Below are 25,714 nucleotides of genomic sequence, written 5' to 3'. Positions count from 1 at the left end.
GGGGCTAGTCATTTCTAGCCTCAGTCATCTTCCAGCATCCACCAAGTTTGTGCCACATGGTTTAATAAGTGACAATGTGATGGGGCCACCCCTCCTGCATCCTTAGGTCTGCCCTGACTCTCAAAATATGATCCTGTTTGTGATTTAATCTATGGTTAAGGTGGGCAAGAGTTGTTTCAGAGGCTGCCATTAAGCAATCCCACCACGCTCTGTGAGAGCTCTGCCAACAACCAAGTGTGTCTCTCTTTATGAATTCGAGCTGGAAAGTGACTACTAGGTAGGCCCAGGAAGCTGGTGGAGGCACTGTGAGCCAGACTTGAGCCAGGATTCCATTCATTAACTGACCTCCATGAACTGCCACTCTGATGGGGAGAAGGGTGAGGAGAAAGGTGTTGTTTTGAATCCCTGGGTTTCATTGTCACCTTGTGTTTTATGTCCAGTTATGCTCAAAACGTTTAGGATTTCCCACTTTCTTGGTATCTAATTACCTGAATAAATAACCCTAGATTCCTACAGGGGAGGATCAGGCAATCAGTGCTACATGCATATGGAAGGGGTCGTTAAAGTGTTTATGGAAAATATACGTTATGTTCTAATTCATTTTCCTACTGGCCTCTTGAAGCCACCTTGTGTACTCACTGTGGTGTGCAGAGTCCTCCCTCATTGAAAACTTGTCTTTCAGTCGATGGATTCCAGGTCAGAGCTCTGATGCCGAAATTGTGCTCAGGAGAATGGCTTCTCATGGTGCTTCCTCTTACTCATCCACCCTTCATTTCTTTGGTTTGTGTAGGTTGAGCATTACCCTTCCTGGCTTGCCCTACAGAGCCCATATCCTATCAACCATCCCCCATGGCTTATGACCGTGGTGACCAGCTGACATCTGGGGGTTAAGGTGACCACCTGGCCTCTCTTCAGGATCCCACCATCCCGATTACTGTCAGTGAGCCCAGCTCTGTGATAGCACCTGGGCCATGAGCCTGGCCCTGCAGAGGATGTCGCCACCGAGGCCTCAGGGACACTGTGCTTCTCACCAGGGCGTGCCTTACCCACTGTGCTTCTCACCAGGGCATGCCTTCCCACTTTGCTCCGCAGAGGGTCTTGCAGCCTCTGTCACAGAACAGGCTCATCTGTTGCATTTTCTCGTTGCATTGAGTGTTATCTGCTCCAGCACAAATAGCTCTCTGCGTCTTCTGAAGCTTCCAGCGCTGCTTCTTATGGCAGTTTTGGCATTTTCACTGCTTTGCTTCCTCCAGACTTCCAAGGGCCATCTCAGATATGTCCCAGCACTGTCTTTTGGGGTATTAAAACCCCTTTGCCACAGACATAGGATCCTGTGCTTCCTGTTGCCATATGCTAGCTAAGTCCTCAAGTTTCTTTTCTTAGAAAACCCAGAACTTCCTCAATTGTATTGTATTATGACTGAACTCTAGTTCTTGATCTGATCATCTAGATGGGATGTAGGAGGGGTCCTGACAGAGTGCATTATTTATCTCTTGCTGTGTAACAAATCACCCCCAACATCTAGCAGCTTAAGACACAAAATTTTACTGTCTCCCAATTTCTGCTTCAAAGTCTGCCACGAGGTTGTCATCAAGACTTTGTCTGGGGCCGCCGGCATTTGAAAGTTTGACTGGGGATGGAGGAGCCCCTTCCAAGATGGCTCACAATATGACGGCTGGCAGGAAGCCTCAGTTCCTCACCACGGGGGTCTCCTCACAGCTTAGGAGGCAGCTTCCCCACCCCGAACAGAGAACCCAAAAAGAATGAAAGGGAAGCCTTTTTGAGACACCTTCCGAAGTCACACTGTCATTTCTACAGCATCTTATCGGTTACAAAAGCCAACCCCAATCAGAAGAGAAGGGGATTGCACAGGGTGGGGGCATCCAGAGGGAGAGACCCTCAGGGCCAACTTTGAGGCTGTCTAGCACAGGGCAGTCAGTGTTGTTTTGCAACAAGAAGGCTTACCTATCTTCAGGTAAGGGATGAGTTGTCAGCCTTTAACTGAAATGAGTGAACCAGTTCTTCAGGCCCAGGCAAATCTGAGTATTAGGGATTTTTTAGTGCATCAACTTAGATATCCCCAACCCAGGTCTCAGAGTCTCAGCCCTTCATGATCAGACAGCAGATTCTGATGTTGAATAGCTTCTGGGCTGAGAATCCAGGTTCCCCTGGAGCTCTCTGTTATCCTTGCCAGGAAGTCCTGGGTCCGGCACTCCGCCCTTCTGCCTCCTAGCTGCAACACCAGCTTTTCTACGTGCTTCCAAGCCAGACTTCTGGCATTCACATTTAGCTTTTGTTTTTGATTGTCACATAACATTTGTCTGCGTTTATGGGTACTAAATACATGTACAAATAGACACTGTTACGTCCAAGTCAAACATTTAGCGCCAATGAGTGGGGACTCATGGTCCTTCATCATCTTTCTCAATGCACCTCTGCCCACAAAGCCATCCAATCTCACAGTCTTTATCATTCTTGTCCACCTATCTGTACTGCACCTGCTGGTGCTTTCCTTTCACCATTTCCCACCACTGTCCACCCCAGTGCAAGTTTTAACAACAATGCTGCCATTGCACAGCAGGGTCTACTGTGCTTCGTCTCACCACTGGGCCTTATCATTCCTGCACCAACCACTGTGCAACCTGTTCCCTGAGAAACAGGCTCCGAGATGGAGATTTGCTTCCTGGAGTGTGACTGAGGTGTGCTCTTGTGATAAGGGAAATACACTGCTGCAGGAAGAGGAACTGCAGCGAGGTGACAAGAAAGCCCTTGGCCAATCCCACAGGCTGCTCTCGAAATGAGATGACCCTTCAGAGTTCACCTGAGGCGACACAGCAGTGCTGGGCTCCATCCTCCTGCAGCAACAGTCATGCCCAGGGAGGGGCATGAGATCTTGGGCGAGGCAGCTCTCTTTAGCTCAGCTCCCCACACTCCCAGCACTGCGGAGCCAGTGCTTTAACTCCGCGTCTCATGAATCAGGCAAGCTGGAGCCCAGGGCGTGCAATTGAAGGAGGCACACTCACTCTCGGGGCCAGCTTGCATGGGCAGAGTCCTTGGAACGGGCACCTCCTTCAACTTTGTGCCTTGTTCTCCTCACTTGCACTGCATCCCCTGTGGAAAGGCTTTAGTCCAGGCCCTGGCTTCCATGAGCTGAGTGCTCAGTGCCCAGCAATGGCTTCTTATTATTGTTGCTGTTCTTGCTTTAAGTCTTGCTCCTCAGCTCAGCACAGCGAGGTGTCCCACACAGCAGTCAGCACAGCCAGCTGAGGGCAAGTGCCCTTTCCATCCTAGCTCTGTCTTTGAGCAAACAGGCATCTTCTCCTCAACACTGGCAATGCCTTCTGAGGAGGGAAAACCGCGGCAGACATCACGGCGGACACCTGCCATCCCGGCTCACACAACTCTGGCATTGGGGTACCAGACAGGCCCTTCAGAAAGACTCACTGTTCCTTGGCCCCGGGGTGCATTCCAGCTGACCTGAACCCAACACGGAGCTTGGGTTTCTCTTGCCAGTGGTTGGTTCAGTCATGGGGCCCAAGGCATATGTCTGGCCAGTGAGGTCAGGGGAAGTTTGCTGGAGGCTGCTGGGAAATACTTCCCCCAATGACAACAAGAAGTTCTCCTCAGGGATTGCCCTGCGGTTGCCCTCTCTGCTTGCTCCCAGGGCTGCCACACCATCTTAGGGTCCCCAGGGGAGCCAGCTGGTGGGTCAGGATCACAGAGGATGGCAGAAGGGAAAGGAGGAAAGACAAAGTGTTCATCTTGACACCCTGCATCTTAGGAACCTCCACACCATGCCACTTTGTTATGTGATAAAAGGGCTGTCCTTATAAAACAAAGCCATGTAAAAGAACCATATTACATATGCTCTTTAAAAAAAAGACTTATTTATTTATTTATTTGAAAGTCAGAGTTACACAGAGAGAGAAGGAGAGACAGAGAGAGAGAAAGAGAGAGAGGTCTTCCACCCACTGGTTCACTCTTCAATTGGCTGCAGTGGCTGGAGCCATGCCGATCAGAAGCCAGGAGCCAGGAGTTTCTTCCCGGTCTCCCACATGGGTGCAAGGGCCCAAGGACTTGGGCCATCTTCTACTGCTTTTCCAGGCCATAGCAGAGAGTTGGGTCGGAAGTGGAGCAGCTGGGACTTGAACCGGCGCCCATATGGGATGCTGGCACTGCAGCAGCAGCTTTACCTGCTATGCCACAGCACCAGCTCCTAAACATGCTCTTGAGCTATGTCAGTTTTCCTACTGACTGCAGCCAAAGGCACACTATTAGAACTGCCACAGTCTTGCTGATTGACAGGGCTGTTAAAGCACAGGGTATAAAGGGATGAATCGCCAATATAATTTATTATCTATCATCAGCATATGATTTCCATAAATCAGTTTTATTGTAGTAGCATGTCTTTATCAAAACATCAGACTTGGCCCAGAACGAGTCCCACACTCACTCCAGTCATCAGTAGCCTAGAGCCACAGTGAAACTTGTGTTTCAGTGTTCAGTCCTTACTTTTGAATTATCTCACATTCATTCATCTTTTAGAAAGAAAACCCCCAGGGGCCCTAATAGGGAACTAGAAGACTGAGTAGAGGTGAGACAGCTTCTTGCACCTGACCTGGTTACATGGACCTGAACTTCACGCCAGGTGCCTGCCCTGAAGAGCAGGAGCCGTGGTGGAGATGACCAGATGAGTGAGTTTCCAGAGGAGGCACTAGATCAACAGGAAATGGCCAGATGCAGAACAGCCACCAGACTGGAGGCTTAAAAGAATGTGAGTTCGATTGAAAGGACTCCAGTATGTTAGCCCTGGGTGACTGTTTCCCTTGAATGCCTGGGGCAAGTTGCTGCTGGGCCTGGGAACAGCACTCACCATGCGTTACAGGTATGGTGCTGGCTCTGGCAGGCACTCCTGGACTCAGGACAGTTGCTGGTTGAGTTGTACTTCGCAGGTGAACACCTTCTGGTGTACCTGGCCAGCTCACAAGCCAACACATTCGCTGTTTGAGGCACTGATCCCCTTTCTCTGTTCCCAACCCCAGGTTCTTCGGCTCACTTGTAATTGGAAACTGACAAGAACCGGATGTGCAGCCCAGACAAGGTTTCCCCAGGTATACGTGCGAGTACTAGGAGGACAGACGTCCCACCGCCAACTGCCTGACAGCAGCTGACAGGGGATGTTATGAGGTAGGAGCGTTGTGGCAATGCCCCCAAGGGCAAGTGCCCACATGGCACCCTGATCTGCATGTGACCTGGAATTCTGGCTCGGCCACCTCAGCACACGACGCCTGGGCTAGCACTGGACTCGATGTTCTGCACAGGCACCGTTGGTACTGTTGCAGGAGACAAGATCAAAATGGTGGTGCACTATTCTGGGCATGCGTGCGGGTCCGGGGCATCCCTCCTGGGCCAATGGGGGGAATTTTGTGGCTGGGGTCTGGACACTCCTTGCTCCTGATTGGCTTGGAGCTGGTGGTGGATGTGCATCAGGCCGGGAGGGACTTGATTTAGCGAGTTCTGTTTCTGTCCTGTCTCACCTTCACGTAGTCCACAGCCATGAACTCCTGACAGGTGTTGGTGGCAGCCCTGGCCGTGGCTGATGGCTGTAGGGCTAGACATTTGCTCCAAAGTGGACCAACCGTTTTCTCTTTAGGAAGTTTGATATGTGACGCTCTGTTCTCTAGAATCACATTTGTAAGACATAAACTTCGGAGCCTTGGAGTGGCCATCTTCTTCCCACCACGAGCATAAATAAGAAAAAGACCTATCTGCAGAGAGAGAGGGAGATCTCTCTCCATGCCCCTAATCCGGGCCTCTCCTCTGAGCGTCTGTGGCCTGTCTCGTCTTTGTTCCTCGTTTGGTGAAGTCTGTCTCACCCTGGCTTGTATCAGCACTGCTGTTTTGTACATGTGTTTCCTTTTCCCCCATCAATCCTCCTGTTGACTCCAAGACTTGTGCTCCTCTGGGCTCAGCCTTGATCTTAACCACCAATCAGCTGCAATCACCAGGCAGAGTGTGGCACATGTTGTTAGCACTGGCACCCAGGAGAGAGGAGCTGTGACACTCAGGGCTTCAGAAACTCCCTCCCTCAGAGCGAAGGGCCCCGACGTCCTCACATTGGCATTTCCCTGCGAGCGCGTCCATCCTCTCGGCCTTTATTCTGCCACAGTCTTTGTGCGGGCCCTCGAGCCCTCGCTCTTGCACTTCCTCTGAGAGCCCTGTTGCCAAGAAACAAGGAAAGGCCAAAGCTTTTGATGTGAAACTCAGTGTTAATGAAAGAAAGGAGAAGGAAAGTTGGCAGACATCAGATGTGCTTTGGGTTTGCTTAAATCCACTCCAGAAATTGTTTTTTTTTTTTTTTTTTTTTTTAACAGTATCAAGATCAAGGAAATTGGGAGGGGTGAACGATGACTAGTGTAATGAAGTCACTTTGTGCCAGGAGTTTTACAAGAACAAGAGTGAAATCAGTGCTCAGGGCCTTGGCTTGGACACCATGTCAGTCTTGCATCACAATTTTGATTCAAGCAAAGGTTCTGGGTAGCCATGAGGGGTGCCTTGGGAACGCTGGAAGTGGACATGTATACTTGGTATTGACGGCAGGATGAGGGGGTGTTTAGATATTAATTTTTATCATAATATTTAAACTTAAAATTATTTTGAGATGTAAGCCAGGGCAATATGTTCCCATGTGTCAGTGGTATACAACTAAATACCTTAATTTGCCATAGTTCTAAATTTTCTTAAATGACTACAATGGATTCTATTTATATATATTTTTTTCTGATCATTTAAGCTTTTCAGTGCCTAGTACCCTACTTGGCACAGTATATGCTAAATACCTGCATGAATGCGTGGTAAATCTAAATGGTTATTTAGAAACATGTGTCCCAAATTTTATGGTGTGGGTCTTGTTATAATACAGATCCATTCATTCAGTGAGCATCCGAATTTCCAGTGAGCTTCTAGATGATGTCTTTAGGCCACACTTGGAGAAGCAAGCATTTCGAAGACTGGAAAGAGAGGGCATCCTTTGGCATGTTTCCATCTGTGTCTGAGACAGCAGTCAAGTGAACTAAGCAATGAACATGGCACAAGGTCTGGCAGCCAGGTCTCTACCCTTCATGCTGCTACTAATGAGCCCATGATGCTGTGCAGATTCCTCCCCCACCTCATACCTCAGTTTCCAGTCCTGTAACATGAGAGGGTAGGACTGGATCATGTTTCTAGCTGTCCCAAGGAGCCCTCTAGCTCCACAGAGAAGCCTCAGGGACCCTTAAGGGAAGTGTGAGGCAGGTGCAAGGAGGAGGAAATGCGCAGGCAGTGGAGAAGGAGCCATTAAGGAGAAGGTGGGAGAACGACCAGGAATGCATCCTGTTACTGAGAAGATGGCTTTAAGGACACAGTGTTGGATTGGGTGCATTGCTTTCCACCAGTTGTCATCCCACACAACATTGAAGGCCAGCCTGTTTCTCACTTCTGGGATTATAATGCATGTGTTGTTCTGAAGAAGTCAAAGTTAATTCTGGACTTGACCGCTTACTGGCTGTTACCTAGAGTACTGAAGATCATTCTCTATTACTCACCCATCTCTTAGGCACATTTGTGAGCTTGTCCTCTGAAAGTCTGGAGGAGGTAAGTAGACGGTAGGGGATAGTATGAGGAGTAGACAATGCCTGTGACCTCTGTTGGCCCCTTGGTTGCCCTGCAGAACTCCCCCCCCCCACCCTTACCACCGTCGCTACTAATAGTTTCATTGATGAGGCCGTGAGCTAGACCTCTCACAGCTCTGGTATTCTAGGTTTGATTCTTTTCATGGCAGAGGAGGAAGAATGGGAAATGCCAATGGAATGACTCGGCAGGCACTGCAAAATGTCCTGCTGATCCTGCAGCCTGATCCACTCACCCTCCTTCCTGCCACTTTCCCCAGCAGACTTTCCTTTTCCAGCGGTCCCTGGGAACAGTGAGACAGCTACTCAGTCAGCTGCCGCTCTTGGGCAGCGAGCCAGCGGGAGCGGATGGCCAGAGTCTGGGCGGGCATGAGGCAGACATGCTGAGGTTGCTCTTATGCCCTCTCTTCATTTCCAGGAAAGAGGGTGGGAGGAGAAGAAAGGGAAGTTTCCAGTGACTTATTTCTATAGCTTGGAAGCAGTTCTTCTTGCCATCTCTGGCTGCACATTAAAATCACCTGCAGCCACGACTCAGCGATCAGTACCACTTCCACCCCATCCATGTGACTCTCCGTTTTGCTGAGGTAGGAGAGGAGAGGATACAGAGAATCCACACTCACTCTCTCGTTCTTCAGACGCACAGCATAAGGGCTGGCACTCTGAAATAGCCCTGACCAACTGTGTGGGGGTGATGCATGTCCTTCTGAGAGGAGAGGCAGAGGCAGAAGTTAGGGTGACTGTCACGGCCGAGAAACCCCTGGAGTCACCACAAGCTGGGAGAAATAAGGAAAGATTCCCCCAGAAAGACTTCAGACAGAGTGCAACCTTGATTTCAGATTTCTGGCCTGCAGAATTATGAGAGAATACATTGAATGCAAGAATGCTTGAAGAATACAAGAATGCTTGAAGCCATTGATTTTGTATTTTGGTAACCAAAAGCAAGGTGTCCTAAATACCTACACCATGAGAGTGGTTGTGGGATTGGGAAATGAGCAGAGACTGGAAGAATTCTAGATTCTGGGGAAGTCTCAAAAGGAAGTGAGGGACATAGTAGAGAAAGTTGCTGTGGTCCTGGATAATTCCTGTGTTGCCAGAAGGAAATGAAGAAAATGGTTTTGGAAACTGAAGGAAGGGCAACACTTATTACGTACTGATAGAACACTTGACTGATTTGTGTTTTCTGTGTTGTGTGGAAAGTGGACCCTGTAAGCCATGAGCTTGGATATTCAGCTGGTCGTTTCCAAGCAAGGTATTGAGAATGGAGCCTGCTTTCTCTTTGCCATTTATAGTAAAATGCAAGTGGAAAGATAAATTGAGGAAGGAACTGTTAAACTTTGAATTGAGAGGTTCTCAGTCTATCAATATTAATAATAATAACAATAATATTAGGGGACTTTACTCAACAATGGTAGATCATTCAAAAAGAAAATCAGGAAATAGTATATTGAATAATACTCTAGACCAAGCAAACCTAAAAATCACACACAGAATCTTATATCTGACATTAGCAGTATACATATTCTTTATTTTTTAGATTTATTTTATTTAGAAAGCAGAGTGATATGGAGAGAGAAGGATCTTTTATCTGCTGGTTCACTCCCCAGATGGCCTCAATAGCTAAGGCTGGTCCAGGCCAAAGCCAGGAGCCAAACCCAGAGCTCCATCTGGATCTCCCACATGGGTGGCAGAGGCCCACGTTCTTGGGCCATCCTCCACTGCCTTCCCAGATGCATTGGCAGGGATCTGGATTGGGAGCAGAGTAACTGGGATTCAAACTGGCACAACAATATGGGATCCTGGTGTTATTGGCAGTAGCTTAACTCAATGTGCCACAGTGTTAGCTCCAGAATACATTGTTTCAAACACACAGCATTCGCTGGGATTTTTCATATGCAGGTCAGGAAACAAGTTCAAAAATTGAAGATTTAAGTCATATCAAGTTAATTTTTCCAAACATATTTGTAGTCAATAAAGATAAATAATAGTAGGACACCTGGAAAACTCACAAGTATGTGGAAATTACACAACACACTCCTAAACAACCAGTGGGTCAAAGATAAAAACCAAGTGGTACAGGGACTCTTGGTGTAACAAGCATTTGGCACAATGGTTAAGAAACTGTTTGGGATATCTGCTTCCCCTATCACAGTACCTGTGTTGGAATCCCAGGCTGTATTATCAGTTCAAGCTTCCTTCTGATGCACACCTTGGGAAGCAGCAGGCAATAGCTCAAGTACTCGGGTCCCTGACACCCATGTGGGAGACCCCAACTGAGTTCTTGGCACTTGGCTTTGACCTAACTCAGCCCTAGGTGTTGTGGACATTTGGGAAGTGAACCAGCAGGTGACAAATCTCTCCCTGTCTCTCTCCCTCTCATCTTCTCTTTCTCTGTCTCTTTGCATTTCCAGTGAATAAAATAAGCAAAAACATAAAAAAAAAAAACCAACCTTGAGACAAATCAAAATAGAACCATAACATACCTAAGCATATAGGATGCAGCAGTTCTAAGAAAGAAGTTTATAACAGTGAATGCCTACATTAAGAGGAAGAAAAGATCTCAATAGATAAGCTAATTTTATACCACAAGGAACTAGAGAAAGGAGAACAAACATTCCCATATAAGGGTTAGCATAGGAAAGAAATAAAGATCACAGCACAAATAAATAAAACAGAAGCTAGAAAAAATAGAAAACATTTTAAAAAACTTGGGTGTCTTAAAAGATAAGCAAAATTGGCAAGTCTTTAATTGACTAAGAAAAAGGGGGAAGACTTATATAAAATCAGAAATGAAAGATGGCCATTATAGCTGATCTCACTTACATATGAAAGATCATAAAAGGCTACAATGAACAATTATGTGTCAACAAATTGGATAACCTTGAAGAAATGGACAAATTCTTAGAAATATAGAACTGACCAATACTAAGTCATGGAAGAAATAGAAAATCTAAACAGACCAATAGCAAGTGATAAGACTGAATCAGTGACAAAAGTCTCCCAACTAGGAAAAGCCCTGGAAGAGATGGCTTCATGATTGAATTCTATCAAATATTTAAACAACTAGTGCCAATATTTCTCAGACTCTTCCAAAAAAAATTTAAAGAGAACATCTCCAATCATTTTATGAAGCCAGCATTACACTGACATGAAAGCCAGATCAGGACACTCTAAGAAAAGAAAAAAGTTTCTGCACAACAAAGGAAACAACCAACAAAATGAAGATAACCTATGGAATGGGAGAAATATTTGCAAATTAAATGTGTGATAGCAGACTAATATCCAAAATGTGAGGTGACCTCAAGAAGTTCATGGAAACATGAAATGAAAATATAAGCTTATTTTGGCTCAAAGAGTTTTTGAAATCCATGCATAGTTTTTCATAATACACATTTCCCATTAACTTTTAAAAGAACCTTGTATATAAGGTACTCATACAACTCAATGCCAAAAAAGAAAAAAAAAATCCAAATAACCTGATTTAAAAATGGGCAAGAGACCTGAGTAGACATTTCTTTAAAACCAACATACATATTGGCCAATGGATATATGAAAAAGTGTTCAACATCACTAGTCATCAGAAAAATGCAAATCAAAACCACAATGAGATATCACTTCACACCTTTCAGAATGGCTATTTTCAAAAATTAAAAGATAAGTCTGGGGGGAGGGCACTTGGTGCCATAGTTAAGACACCACTTGGGACACATGCATCACATTTCCAAGTATCTGGTTTGAGTCCTGGTTCCTCAGCTTCTGATCCAGCTTCCTGCTAATGCATACCCTGGAAGGCAGCATGTAATAGCTCAAGTACTGTGTCCCTGCCACCCATGTGGGAGACCCAGATTAAGTTCCAAGCTTCTGGCCTTGGCCTGACCTAGCCCTAGCTATTGCAGGCATTTGGGGAGTGAACCAGTGGTTGGAACCATGGTCTGTCTCCATGTTTCTGTCTGCCTTTCAAATCAAATGAAGAATAAATATATAAACATTTTTTAAAAGATAAGTATTGGTGATAATTTGAAGAAAAGAGAATCTTTGTAGGCTTTTGGTGGGGTTATAAATTGGGACAGCCATTATAAAAAACATTATGGAAATTCCTCGGAACATTAGAACTACAATTACTGTATGACCCATCAATCTCACTTCTGGGTATAGCTTTAAAGGATATGAAATCAGTATCTCAAAGAGACAGATGCCTTCTTATGTTTACTGCAGCATTATTCACCATAACCAAGTTGTGGAAACAACCTAGGAGTCCTTTGATGAATGAATGGCTAAAAAAATGTGCTGTCTGCCATTGACTATTATTCAACCTTAAAAAAGAGGAAATCTTGTCATTTGAAACAACATGGATGAATCCAGCAGACCCTGTACTAAGTGAAATTAGCCAGACACAAAAAGACAATGATCTCACTTATACGTAGAATCTAAACAAGTCAAATTCATTGAAACTGAGAATAGAAAGGTGTTTGCCAGGGGGTAGAGGGGTTATGAGTGGAGAAATGGGGGATTTTGGTCAAAGGGTATAAACTTTCAGTTATAAGATGAATATGCTCTATAGATCTAATGTACAGCATGGTGACAATAGTTAACAATAATCTGTTGTATACTTGAAACTTGCTAAGGGCAGGACCTGAGAGTGCTCATCACCAACCCACCAACCAACAAACAAAATAAGCAGACAGCTATGTGCGGCGATGGCTATGTTGATTAGCTTCATCATGGAAATCACCCCCCCACCACCACAGGTACAAGCATCAAAACACATTGTATACCTTAAACATACACCATTTTCACTCGTCAATTATACTTCAGTAAAGCTGGAGAGAAAAAATGTGACACCTAAATAAGTTAGGGGGAAGCTATGTCAAGTAGAAGGAATGGCACAAACTAAGGAGCCCAAACAAGGAATTGTACAGTGCATTTACAAGTAGACAAAATAGCGGGCCTAGAGGGGCTCTGTGGGTGAACTATGGGAGATGAATTTGAAGGTGTGGACATTTGAGGCTAGTAACTTTGGATGGTTTTCTCTGGACAGTAAGGAGGCTACAGAAAGTTTTTACAGAGGTGGCAACTGTACAGAAAGGGAATCAATCTATCAATATATAATTGTGTGTATATATATATATATATAATTGCAAATATATAGGCTGACAGCAAACATCAAAAGATCAGGTACTGTGTCTATCTTACCCACTATTGTCTCCAAAGCACCTGGCACAGTGCCCACCATGAGGTCCAAATTAATAGAGATGATTAATGAAAGAATAAATAGGATTTAAAACACCTTTACACTGCTCTGGATCTCAAACAGCATAAAGAATAAGAGGCAAGAATGACTATTGGATTGGCCAAAGCCGCACCCCAGTGCATCCCTGTGCCCAGTGCCTAGGTCCTGGTCAGTGCTACTGCCACCACCGGGGCCAAGAGAAAGAATGAAGGGGATTCTGAAGGAGATCAGCCTGGAGTGAAAGACCACAAAGAAGAATCTGCCAGGTTGTCTGCTGAACCTGCTCCTCCAAAGGCAGAACCCAAGCCTAAACGAGGCTCCTGCCAAAAAGAGAGAGAGGTGCCCAAAGGGAAAAGGGGAAGAGTTGATGCTGGCAAGGGTGGGGATGGCCCTGCAGAAAATGGAGACACTAACACAGACCAAGCAGAGACAGCTGCAGGTGCCGCAGACCCCAAGAGAAGTGTGTGCAGTTTTGATAACGGTGCACTTCTGGTGACCAGACAGTTGGAAATAGTATTTTTCTAAAGATTTATTTATTTGAAAGAGAGAGCAAGAGAGGGAGACAAAGAGAGATCTGTTATCTACTGGTTCACTCCTCAAATGGCTAAAATGGCCCGGGTTGGACCAAGCCAAAGTCAGAGGCTTCATCCCATCTCCTACGTGGGCAGCAGGGACCCAAACACTTGGGTCATCTTCCACTGCTTTTTCCAGGCCATCAGCAGAGAGCTGGATTAGAAGTGGAGCAGCCTGGACACAAACTAGTGCCCATAGGGGATGCTGGCACCACAGGCAGTAGCTTTGCCCAGCATGCCATAATGCTGGCTCTTGAAATACTGCTTTTTCATCAAAGTTTTTAAAAGCAGAGTTTTGTTTTACTCTTTATTTAAGGTATGTTGTTGGCACACAGAACACATTGTTTTGGGAGAAGGGACACAGGTCATTAACAGAAGATCTCCAAAGCTGGATTGATTTGGGGGAAACACTTCCCCCGCTGGTTCTGAGACTTCCTCTTGGCTCCCAGGAGGAGGAATTCCCTGCTCCTGACACCCAGCCACCAGGGAACAAAACTTTGTGGCACTGGAAAAACTGAATTCTATTTTCTGTCCTCTTCCTTTTCCCCTAGACTTAACTCTCTTACACCCAGAGACCTGTTGGGACCTGCACCCCCTTCCTCGTGACGTCATGGGGGTGGTGTCCATCTAAACAGCAGTGGCGCCTTTTCTAGCGTGTGGATCTTCCGACTGATTGATCATTCTGCCTGTTTTTGTTGTGCTTCCTGAATATTAGAGTCAGCTTGCGAAAAGCTGCTCAACACCATGCAGATGTGACACGTCCACCCTCCCTCTGACCTTTCATTGCTTGGAGCATCCAGCGAAGGCTTCCTTGGGTCTTCCAGTGGCTCTCTGGTGTTGTAGCCCATAAAAGAAGGCACTGCGAAAGTGGCTGCATTTTGTGGAGTGATTGTCTGAAATACCATGATTGTTTATGAAGAGGATCTTTAATAAATCTGGATACAGTTTGGCTTGGGGAATAAAAGGCTCAGTGGAAGGAGTGCTGGCTTAAGTTTAGTTAGGAGAATGTTTCATATGACACCCAGTTTTATGAGCGGAAACCAGAGTAAACAAACAAAGCAATGAGTCTCAGAGAGACTTCGCACGACAGAGTCTACTGAACATGGTGCTAATCACGTCTGGGCAGAGGCAGAACTCGGAGTCCAGGCTGAGCTGAGTGATTGGGAAATAAAGGGGCAGAAGAGGAGCTGTTTGGGAATTATGAATTTGGTGTTATTCGGGAATGCATTCACTCACTCATTCATTTTATTCCTCCAACTGATGGTATTTTAGGCAGGGGGAAACTGAAATAAAGGGACTAAAACAGGAGAGGGCTTGGCGGTCTCAAGGCATGGAGATGAAGTTAGCCAGTGGCTCGTGTCACACGAGGAGAGAGTGCAGCGATAGGAGGCAGTGTAGTGTCCTGGCTGTGGGCCCTGGAGCCGGACTGCCCGGGCTTCCACCCTGGCCCTGCCATTTCTAGCTGTGTGGCTTTGGGCAAGTTATTTAACCTCTCTGTACTCCCTACTCTTCATTTTGAAAATGGTGGGGAAAATTAGTGGGAGAGAGAGCTCCCTTTATTTCATGTGGAGTTGTTGAGTGAAGCAGTTTGTCAAGTGCTGAGAACAGTGTCTGGCATGTAATCAATGCATAATGAGTGTTAATGTTATCGTTAGTGCTTTAGTCACCTTATACAAAATAAGTCAAAGAAATAAATGAATAAAACCTGTGGGGATGTTGGGATTGGCTGAATTTATTTTGCCTGTGGGAAGGACAAGTATTCAGGGTACCAAATATAGAATTCAGGGCTGGAAAGTGTCCCCTGCGTACCTGGAACCTGTGGCTGTGACCTTGGGGAGTGGGGTCTTTGAAAAGGTAGTCAAGGCAGGACGAGATTGTGCTAGATTAGGGCGGGCTCTGAATGCAAAGACTGCTGTCTTAACAAGAGACAGAAGGGGGTGGGTGCAGAGAAAGAGACGGCCAGGTAAGGGCGGTGGTCGAGACAGCATCGATGCAGCCAATCCCAGGAACCCCTGCAGCCTCCCCCACCCCAACACACGTCTGGAGGAGACAAGGTAGGCTTCTCCCCTGGAGCGGGGGGAGCCCTGCTCATGCCCTGGTTTCCCGGGAGCCCCCGCCTTGGAAGGACTTAAGTGTCTGCACTTAGGGATTGGGTCTGTGATGTGGTGAAGGCAGCTCTGAGAAACAGACGCAGGGCAGGTCGTCGACGTGGGTGCACCTTGACCAAGGATGCATCCGCGGCCTTCTCTCCGCACCGCTCCACTCTGCCTTCCCAGCAGCAGCCCACAGCCGCTCCTGCCTCTCTCTCAACACCCGGCGTCGCCAAGCTTCCTCATTTTCTAACCACCTTGCAGCTACAAAGCAACATCTGCATCCCTCGAATTTTCCATTTCCCCAATTGTCTCCTACTTTGAATATCTCACGGTACCCTTGTTAGCTTCTTGCCAGGCCTTCGCTGTTTTGGATCTTCCTATCGGGCCTGCTTCCTCTTGCTTATGGATTTGCAGGAATTCTGTGTATCTTCCTGTTGTAGGCCCTCACTGGTTGTGGACATTGCAAATCTCTTTCTTTGTTTCAGGTATGCTTCCATTTTTACCGTGTTGTCTTCCGCTGAGCTGAAGTCCTCAATGTATTTCCTTTTCTCTTTGATTGCTCTCATCCAGGCCAAGCTGTCCTAGCCTTCTTTATTGGTTCTGTTGGAACTCACTAAGTAATGTGACAGCATCACATTAGATGACCTGTCTCTGTTCGCTTGCCCTTCAGCCGTTGCCTGGGTATTTTTCTGAACCCAGTAAGCTCTGTGGTAGCGGAGTGGAAGCCAGGCCCGAGATGGTAGGCCTCATTCTGGAACAGAAATCACAGCAGCTGGCCGGCGCCGTGGCTCAACAGGCTAATCCTCCGCCTTGCGGCGCCGGCACACCGGGTTCTAGTCCCGGTTGGGGCACCGATCCTGTCCCGGTTGCCCCTCTTCCAGGCCAGCTCTCTGCTGTGGCCAGGGAGTGCAGTGGAGGATGGCCCAAGTGTTTGGGCTCTGCACCCCATGGGAGACCAGGAGAAGCACATGGCTCCTGCCATCGGAACAGCGCGGTGCGCCGGCCGCAGCGCGCTACCGCGGCGGCCATTGGAGGGTGAACCAACGGCAAAAGGAAGACCTTTCTCTCTGTCTCTCTCTCACTGTCCACTCTGCCTGTCAAAAATAAAAAAAAATAAAAAAAAAAATTAAAAAAAAAAAAAAGAGAAAAGAAATCACAGCAGCTAATCAGGAACACTTGCGCCTTAGCACATTTGCTTGCTATCAGGCTGTGCACATGTGGATTTGATGTCCTGTGGTTGGGCCAGGAGCTGTAGCTCTGTCACTTCCCCACACCCCACCCTCTGACTTCATATGCCCCCAGGGAATCTGCTAAGATGCAGCAGGGCAAGCAGCAAACAGTCCTTTCTTTGGGCAGCAGTGCAAGCGACAACAGGTGTGTGGGGCGGGGGGGATTTTAGGGGCGAGTGTTCACTGAATCATACAATGTGGGAGCTGGAAAGGACCTCAGAGATCATCTGTCTCTACCCCCACATTTAAAAATGCAGGAACTGAGACCCAGGGAAATAAAGGGGCTTGTCCAAGTTGCGTAGCTGTGAGTGAGTTGCTACGCTGGAACCCAGATCTCTCAAAGCCCGATCATTGTTTTTTTTTTGTTTGTTTTTGTTTTTTTTTTTTTTTGGTCTTCTCCAAGAGGATGCCAGAGATCAGTTTTTGGACAGCTCTGAATCAGGTCCAGGACTTAATCCAGGAAGCCCCTGGAATTCAGACTAGCCTCTCCTACCTCTTCCTTTGCCATTCTTAGTTTGTGCTGTGTTACCCTGGTGCTGCATCCTCTCCTCCCACCTGTAACCCTTTGCCTAGGCTGGGTTGGAGCAGAGCCGGGCCTGGCAGCACTGCCCCATTCTCCCTGTCGGTCGCATCCTTCAAGGCTCAGGCCTGCCTCCCCCATGCCACTGTTCATTACTATTATCCTCTCCCTTCCTCAGGCGTCCGTAACATCCAGGGTCCCTACGGGCACAAGCTAGGCTTGATTACCTGCTCGCCCTCCCACCCCGTTTTTCTGGAATGTTTCTGTTGTGCAGCTGATTGAGCAAGTCACTTAATGTGTCTGTACCTCCCTCCGTTTACTCACTGTTGGAAAAAGGAAGAGTTCCTTAAGAGCTTGTCTAAGGATGCTTCTAAATCTAACTCGCTATCTTCGTAAGATTTTAACTGTTTGCTAGAGAAAGAGAGAGATGACAGAGATCTCTCATCCTCTGGTTTACTTCCCACATGCCCACAACAGCCAGGGCTGGGCCAGGATTGAAACTTGGGAGCAGAGAACTCAACCCAAGTCTCTCGCATAGATGGCAGGAACCCAGTGACTTGGGTCATCACCCCTTCCTCCCAGAGTGAGCATTAGCGAGAAGCGGGCTTCAGGAGCTGGAGTGGGAACTGGACCGAGGCACTCCGAGGTGGGACGTGGGCATCTTCACTGCTCCATTAAGTGCCTGCCCCTCTTTGTAAGCTCAGCTCCCCAGGGGAGGCTCCTCCTTTGCTTCTTTCTTGCAATTCTCCTAGCCTAGAGGGTCTCGCTTTGCTCCAGAGGGGATATTCAACAGTGGTTGGAGATGGTCTCGGCTGTCACAGCTGGAGGAGGGAAGCGAAACATTCTCCACCACACACAGCAGCCCCCTGCAAAAGCGGATTTTCCGGCTCAAAATATCAGTAGCGGCAAGGTTGGGAGACCCTACTGTGGTACCTACCCAGACAACACAGAAACTCTGTAAACCCTGAGCGCTTTCATCTTTCAGGCAACGATTGCTTGAGCTCATGGAAGAGATGCTGTTGGAAATGGATCTGTCATGGCCGGGGGTGGGGTGGGGGGGGTGGGGAGGGGAGAAAAGAAAGTGAACCGTCATGCAAAATGAAAAAGCTCAGTCAGAGGAGACAACAGCTCTTGCCTCAGTCAAGCGAGAGAGGCGAGAGTACAGTGAGGAAGGAACTGTTGGGTGGAAGAGCCGAGAGCTGAGAAGTTATTACTTTGTAGGAGGTGTTGATTTCAATAGCTCTTCTTCCAGATGTCTCTAGGGGAACCCCTTGTGAGTGTGGTAAACAGAGGCAATGACAACACTGGAACACATGAGAAAAGTTCTGGGAACTATATTTTATGTTGTCACGAACTCTCATGTTTATAAAGTCCTTATTCTTACCTTCCGTTAAAATAAATCCTGGGCGATGAAAGTCTGGCTTTCATTTAAGGATGGAGCGAGAAAATTGGTTCCATGCGCTCCAAGCTCTGGCCTCGGTAAAGACCACAGGCTCCGGGTCCCCAGGCAGGGTTTTCTGGGATGGGGATGACGGATGACCAAGTGCCCTCAGGGGCTCCTCCCAGCCTCTGCCTTGGCCGTGCTTCCAACCTTCTCACTCATCACGTCCTGGCTGTCTTTCTCCTTAGGTTGTAACGCGCAAGACAGTCACTTCATTACTCCTTTGCCCCCATGCCTGCTGCTGTCCATCATCAGATACATACAGTAAATGTCCTAGCCGCACAACACAGGAGACTGCTCAGAAAGTTGGGCTTGGAGGGAAAACGCCATCAAGTACGAACCCCTCAAGATGGACGTAGTCCTCACCCCTGCCGGAGGCTGGGCGGCGGATCCCTCTGCCAGCTCACTTGACAAGCAGAGGTGTCGGGCAGGGTTTCTGTTTAGATTTCCTTGGGGGAAAGAAATGCTTAAATTAAACACTGAGATTCATGAAACTATTTCAGTTCCCGGTCAGCTCTTCTAATCACACGTGCTTGAAGGGAGGTGTTGTTTCACTGAGGAAAAGTTCTCCCTGGGTGGGGGGACTTCCAGCAGTTCATTTCAGGAGAGCTCTGGGCTCATGGTCAGGTGCAGAGCGTTGCGAAGGGGCTGAAATAAGTCTAGAAGCCACACTCACGGATGGCTTTTTTTTAAAAAAAAAAAAAAACTCTGATTCCTCTCTGGATCCATAGAAAAATGTGTTCTCAATGTTCCTTTTCCAGAGGAGAAAAATCAGGGAATTAAAACACCTCTGTGCCCTTTTTTGTTTGTTTGTTTTTTAATCTCTCCTGAAAAGGTTTTTGGGACAATGTGCTGGGGCAAGGACTGGCAGCTGTATGATCTGTTGTACCTGAGCAAGTGCAAACAGAGGAGCACCACACATTGATAAAATTTGGTGGTCCTTCATTGCCGGCGGTGGAGAGTGGGCACTAAAGAACACTCGACCCCGAGGCTCAAGGCAAGAGGGTTGATAAAGGCACAGACCATGAGGAGGGGAGGGGGAATATGTGGTTACTAGGATCGGGGTGGGGGGATATGTGATTACTAGGATCAATCTGACCCAAGGCCTATGCAAAGTTAATATCAATTACAATCTTGACAATAGACAAATCACAACCTTAACATTAATTCAGGTGCAGCCTACCTATTTTAAGCTTGAGCAATCACGCTAGGGAGTTTCTGTGCTCTGCCAAGTGGGATGCTCTGTACTGTTATCATCTGAGTTTTAGATCATAGTTTCATCCCAGAGTTTCACAGTGGGGGATGCTTTCTCAAGATGGAGTCCCGGGTGCTCTAAAACGGAATCCCTGCTGTCAAAGTATCACTTTAGATCAGTACAGAAATCAATGAGGCTGCTTTGGAAAGTTCAGGGGAAGATGGAATGAAAAGATAAATTTATTTTGGTGCAAGAAAATTTGGAATCCACGAATAGATTTTTTTTTTTATAAAAAGTTATTTATTTGAAAAGTAGAGTGACAGAGACAGAAGAGAGAGAGAGAGAGAGAGAGAAAGAAAGAAAGAGAGAGAATTCTTTACCCCCTGGTTCATTCTCCAAATGCCCACAACAGCTGGGGCTGGTTCAGGCTGAAGCTAGAGGGCCACAACTCCATCTGGGTCTCCCACATGGATGCAGAAGTCCAAGTACTTGGACTATCACGCCCTGCTTTCCCAGATGCATTAGCAGGAGCTGGATTGGAAGTGGAGCAGCCAGGACTCAGACCAGCACTTGGATGTGGGATGCCAGTGTCACAAGTGGTTGCTTAACCCATTGTACCATAAAACCGGCCCCATGATGTGCATTTTCTTTGTACGTTAGGAAGACCCTTCATCTATGTGATGGGGATTTCATAAAGGAGCTTCCATGCTGCTTCCCTTTCTGCAGTGTTCTGCGTGGCTTCTATGTGTAAAACGACCTGGAAGAACCACAGGAAGGAGCTGGCAAAGGCTAACTGCACGTGTGACTGCACGTGTTGTGGCCCACGGCCGTTTCTGTTCATCTGGAATGTCGTACACTTTCCACCTTCCATCCCATTCCCCGTCTACACAAGAAGCGAGTGTTAAGAACCTTGGATTGCCACTCTGCCCCTTCAAGACCAATGCGCGCAGCAGCGGGCCTCTGCTTGGAACTTCTCCCCGCTGCCCACGTTGTGATCATTTAAGAGCGCGATACCAAGAGAGTGAGCAGCACTTCGTCTGAGCTCCAGTTCTGCTTTCTTAGGCCTGTCACGCCTGCTTGGCCGGGCACAGCCAAGGCTCATTTTACAAGAAGCTACCCAGAAAGCTCAGAATGAGGAAAGATGAGTAAACTCTCGGTTTGAAGGCACGGTTTGTGGAGTGGAGGAGAGGGAGAGCCCCTTCGCCCTTTACGTCACAGGGGCGGGGAAACTTTTTTCTGCCGAGGGCCACTTGGATATTTGTCATATTTACGTCATCTGCGGGCTGTACAAAATGATCAGCTTCCAAATGAGCCTGCTATAGTTTATCGAACTTTGAGACCCACCTGTGGCTGCTCTGGCGGGGCCAGAACAAATGATTTTGCCGGCCTTATACAGCCAGTGGGCCAGACGTTCCCCACCCCCGCTGTGGAGAACACGTGACTTAGAGAAGCTCTGTTTCAAAGTTCTCCTGGCTCCAGTATGGAAAGGTGCGGCCCAGTTACTAGCCACCACCTTGTATGCCTTTTGCTAGCTTTGACTTTTGATCATTTCACTGTAATTGTGCTCTCTCCCCAAGTATAGAGGATGCTAGCTTTCGCAAACAGCTCATAACGCTGTGTAGCTGGCAGAACTGGAAGGCAGATCCCTAAGATTCCACACCCCCACTCATGCCCATGCCCTGCACAATGAATAAGCAGGAGGATGAATGTGGTGAGTTTTCTCCCTGTGATCAGGCTGGGTCCTGTGTCACTACCACTTGGAAGAAGAGGGAAGCGCTGCTGGCCCCACCCCATCGTGTTCACCCTTTCCAACCAGAGAGGTTTTTTTTCTGGCTGGGGGCAGCCAGGGAAGGCAGAGACTTGAAGCAGAGACTTGACTTGGGTGAGTTGTTGCTCATCTGTGAAAGGAAGGGGCCACGTGGTAAAGAGCGAGGGTGACCTCTAAGAGCTGAGAGTGGCTCCCAGTGGGCAGACCCCACACCCATGACTGTAAGGAAGCGAATTCTGCCAGCAGAATCCAAGCCCTCCAAGGGAGTGCAGTTGCACCTGGAGCCTTGACGTCAGCCAGGTGAGACCTGAACAGAGGGCCCAGCCTCGTGTGTCCAGGCTTCTGAGCTACAGAAACTGGGAGACAATGAGTTTGTGTTTTAAGACATGAGCTAATTTACTAGGCAATCATGGAGAATCGATGTGAAGAAGGAGAAAGTGTCTGGGAGAAGAAAGCTAAGAAGCAGCAATACCTCTTCTTCTGCTGGGTTCCACGATAAAGCTATGGTGATGGTCAGTCTTGTGTGCCACTTTGGCTGGCTGTGGTGCCCATGTCAGGTCAAAGCCTGGCCCAGATGTGGCTGTGGAGGTGTTTTGAAGAGGCACTGCACATCTGCAGTCAGCAAGGGAGATCACCCACCTTAGAGTGGGTGGCCCCTACCAAGATATTGAGAGAAAACACTGAGGTTTCCCAGAGAAGAAGGAATTCGAGAAACTGTAACATCAAAATCCTGCCTGGGTTGCCAGTTTTCCAACCTGCTCGCTGAACTTTGAACTTTCCAGTCCCCACAATCATATGATCCAATTCCTTAAAAAGGAATTTCTGCATCACTAACCTAGTGATTGAGCTCTCTGGAGGACCTTGACCAATGGCCATGAACTCAGTTCCCCTTGGACACCACACAGAGGGACAAGGTGCATTGGGATTCACTGGAAGACCGTGAGGACTGGCACCCGACACCCAGCTCAGTCCTGGGTGCCCACAAATGCAGGCTGTGCAGTGGCAGATCTTTTGATGTTTTTCAAAAGCCAGAAGTGCAGAATTTTTTTTTTTAAGATTGACTAATTTATTTTGAAAGTCAGAATTACAGAGAGAGAGAGTGATAAAGAGAGAGAGATCTTCCATGTGCTACTTCACTCCCCAGTTGGCCCCAACAGCCAGCACTGGGCCAGGCTGAAGCCAGAAGTCAGGAGCTTCATCTAGGTCTCCCACATGGGTGCAGGGGTCCTGACACTTGGGTCATCTGCTGCTGCTTTTCCCAGGCCATTAGCAGAGAGCTGGATCAGAACCAGTACCCATACCTCCATACCTATATGGGATACTGGCATCACAGGTGGTAACTTTACCTGCCATGCCATAACACCCTCCTCTAATACACAAAGAATTTTACACACACACACACACACACACACAACGTACACCAGTTGCCTGAATTATAAATATTAGTTATTAATCAAAAAACATTTTTAAAAACCATTGTGTGGACCCCAAGGAAGCAGACACATTCAGACTGTGGGCTGCTTTACAGAACAGACATGATGTGTTTCAGTAAGTCAAAGTCAAAGTTTTAAAAAGAGAGATCAGGACTTGGAGAATGTTGCAGGAAGATTAGACGAGACTCACCAGGCTGAACAACCAAGTGGAGCTTGGCCTATGGTACCTGGCCTACAGTAGATATTTTGGGGTAGTTGTGGAAATTTGAGTATGAGTAGGTGTGAGATGATACTGGGTGTTTCCAGTTAATGTAGTTGGGAGTAAGAATGATATTGTGGATATATAAGAGAAGTACTAAAAAAATTTTTAGAGGTGTGCACTGAGATATTTAGGCCTGAACTATAGTGACATCTGCAATTATTTAAAAATTCTTATCTCTCTCTGCTTGCCACACACAAACACATAGTAAAATACTGACAATGATTAAATCTAGATATCAGATACATATATGCCTGTTGTACTATTCCTTGTATTTTCTGTATGTTTGAGACATTTTATAAGTAATTGTTTTTCTTTTTTTTAAAAAAAAAACTTAGTGAAAGAGAGACACATCTGCCATCCATTAGTTCACTCCCCGATTGGCTACAATGTCCTGGAGTAGGCCAGGCCAAAGCTTGGAGCTTCTTTTGGGTTTCCCACATTGGTACAGGGGCTCGAGATGGTACTTGTCCATCTTCTGCTGCTTTCTGCTTTCCCAGGTGCATTAGCAGGGAGCTAGATCAGAAGTGGATTTCAAATGGCATCCACATGGAATGCCGGCATCGCAAGCAGCGGCTTAGCCCACTTGCCACAATGCTGGCCCCCGTCATTGTTTTTCAAAAACCAGTGGGTACAGTAGACCCCACATCATATGCCAGTGGATCCAGTTTGCAGTTGTTAGCAGGTTCCAACATTTTCTGCGAGGCCAACAAGGGAACTCAGGAAGAACCACCAAGGGACAACAGGAGGCTAGACTGTGGATCCTGTGCACCTGCACAGAGGAGCAGCTGGGAGCCTGGGAGAATCCTGGAAGCCACAGCCCCAGACAGCTGCCCTCCATCTCCCTCCGATGGCCCTGGGTCCTGCCCGAGCTCTGGATACCACTGGTGGTCTTCACTACTTAAATAACTTCCCAGAACAGCCCTGCAGTCCCCACGCTGTCCTTGGGAGACCACAGAAGGTTCTGTCGCCAGCAAATGGGATGGAAACCCACTGAGCTTCTCTCTCCCAACCCCAGAAATGCACCCGAGGTACATTTTGAAATCAAGCAGTGTATGTTTCCAAAACAGTTGTAAGTAAACAAATCTGGCTGTTTAGCTTTTGTTTTTGTTTTGTTTTTGTTATTTTTGCCTTTGGATGGTTAGGAAAAAGTGTCAAAAAATTAAGAGATTGGAGTCAGCACCAAGCCTTGCACTGGAGCTGATCTCTACCTTGAAACCTTGTGTGAAAGCATTGGCTGACTTTTTCAGGACACTCTCCTAATAAGCAGATGTTAAGATTCTTTCGCCACCCAGGAAGTCAACAAAGTGCCTTGAATGCCCCAAAGAACTGTGCCACGACCTTTGACCTTTGCTCCCGGTCTCTCTGTGCTCTGCCTGGGCCACTTCCACCTTTTGGTAACCATTGCTTAGATTGTGCTTTGTCTTTAAGTTCAGACTGGTTAAGCCATGTCTGATCTCTTGTTCTAATTCTTGGAAGAAATGCCTCAGCGTCTTGATCCCATCCATTGAAAATTTCCACTGAAATTTTGGCTGCACTTCCAGCTGAAGCTGATCTGGTACGAGAGTGCTAACACACAATGAATAAACCGTTCACTCCATCTTAATTATTTGGTCAGAATTGTGAAAGCTGGACATTTGCGATGTCTACGGCGCTGGCTCTTGTTCCTGTTGCTAATTGCTGCTCCTCTTCAATTAGGGCACAAACAAGATTAATTTTTTACTAGCAAATGTATGTGGCAGGTCTTCCACTGTGGGCTTAATTGTCAACCTTGTCTTATCCTTTCTTAAAATAAACTATCCATTTGTAAACTACTGCTGGCTTCTTTAGAGCGTTGTCCTGATAAACTCTTGGTGAAGAAACCATGGTGTTACCATTCATCCACCCAGGCTTCCCCGTAAATGTAATGTGTGTTCCTGCTTCCTGTTGAGCCGAATGCACTTTGCTTTGACAGGGACTGTTTTCACACTATTGCCATATCCTCCTTGGAGTCTCAAACTAGACCCTATTCAGATGTAACAAGTAGGCTGAGTTTACTTTACCATAAAAATCGTTTGAGATCCATGCCTAGGTTTTTTGTGATATGAATTTCCCATGGACCTTCTGAAGACCCCTTTTATTCACACCTTGCTGAAGTGGAACAAGACAGCTAGGGAAGGTGCCTCTCTGCCTATCACAGCTCATGTTCGGACTGGATAACAACAACTGTAGAATAAAGGTTTTTAGTATTTGGCTTGGACTCTATTTTTAGTTGGTGACAAGTCCAGCTGATTTTTAAAATTAGAGCCTAACCCTTTTCCTTCAACATCA

The 25,714-nt window shown here is 47.1% G+C and overlaps 1 protein-coding gene across 1 annotated transcript; it reads left to right on the top strand.

Annotated features, from left to right (window-relative positions):
* The first annotated feature begins 12,361 nt into the window (after positions 1–12,361).
* LOC133749374 (non-histone chromosomal protein HMG-17-like) lies at positions 12,362–13,419 on the top strand. Its single transcript, XM_062178540.1, has 2 exons — positions 12,362–12,412; positions 13,057–13,419. The coding sequence occupies exons 1-2, from the start codon at positions 12,362–12,364 to the stop codon at positions 13,417–13,419; spliced, it is 414 nt and encodes a 137-aa protein (XP_062034524.1).
* Positions 13,420–25,714: the final 12,295 nt, after the last annotated feature.

This window comes from Lepus europaeus, chromosome 20 (genome assembly GCF_033115175.1).
Source record: "Lepus europaeus isolate LE1 chromosome 20, mLepTim1.pri, whole genome shotgun sequence".
NCBI classification, from domain to species: Eukaryota; Metazoa; Chordata; class Mammalia; order Lagomorpha; family Leporidae; genus Lepus; species Lepus europaeus.
This window is presented reverse-complemented; position numbering and strand designations above follow the sequence as displayed.

Excerpts from the sequence above, each read along its gene's own strand:
- LOC133749374 (XM_062178540.1), top strand. The coding sequence starts at position 12,362 with ATGGCTATGTTGATTAGCTTCATCATGGAAATCACCCCCCCACCACCA. Across the intron at positions 12,413-13,056 it reads TCACCCCCCCACCACCACAG|GTCCTGGTCAGTGCTACTGC; the intron begins GTACAAGCATCA and ends CCCAGTGCCTAG.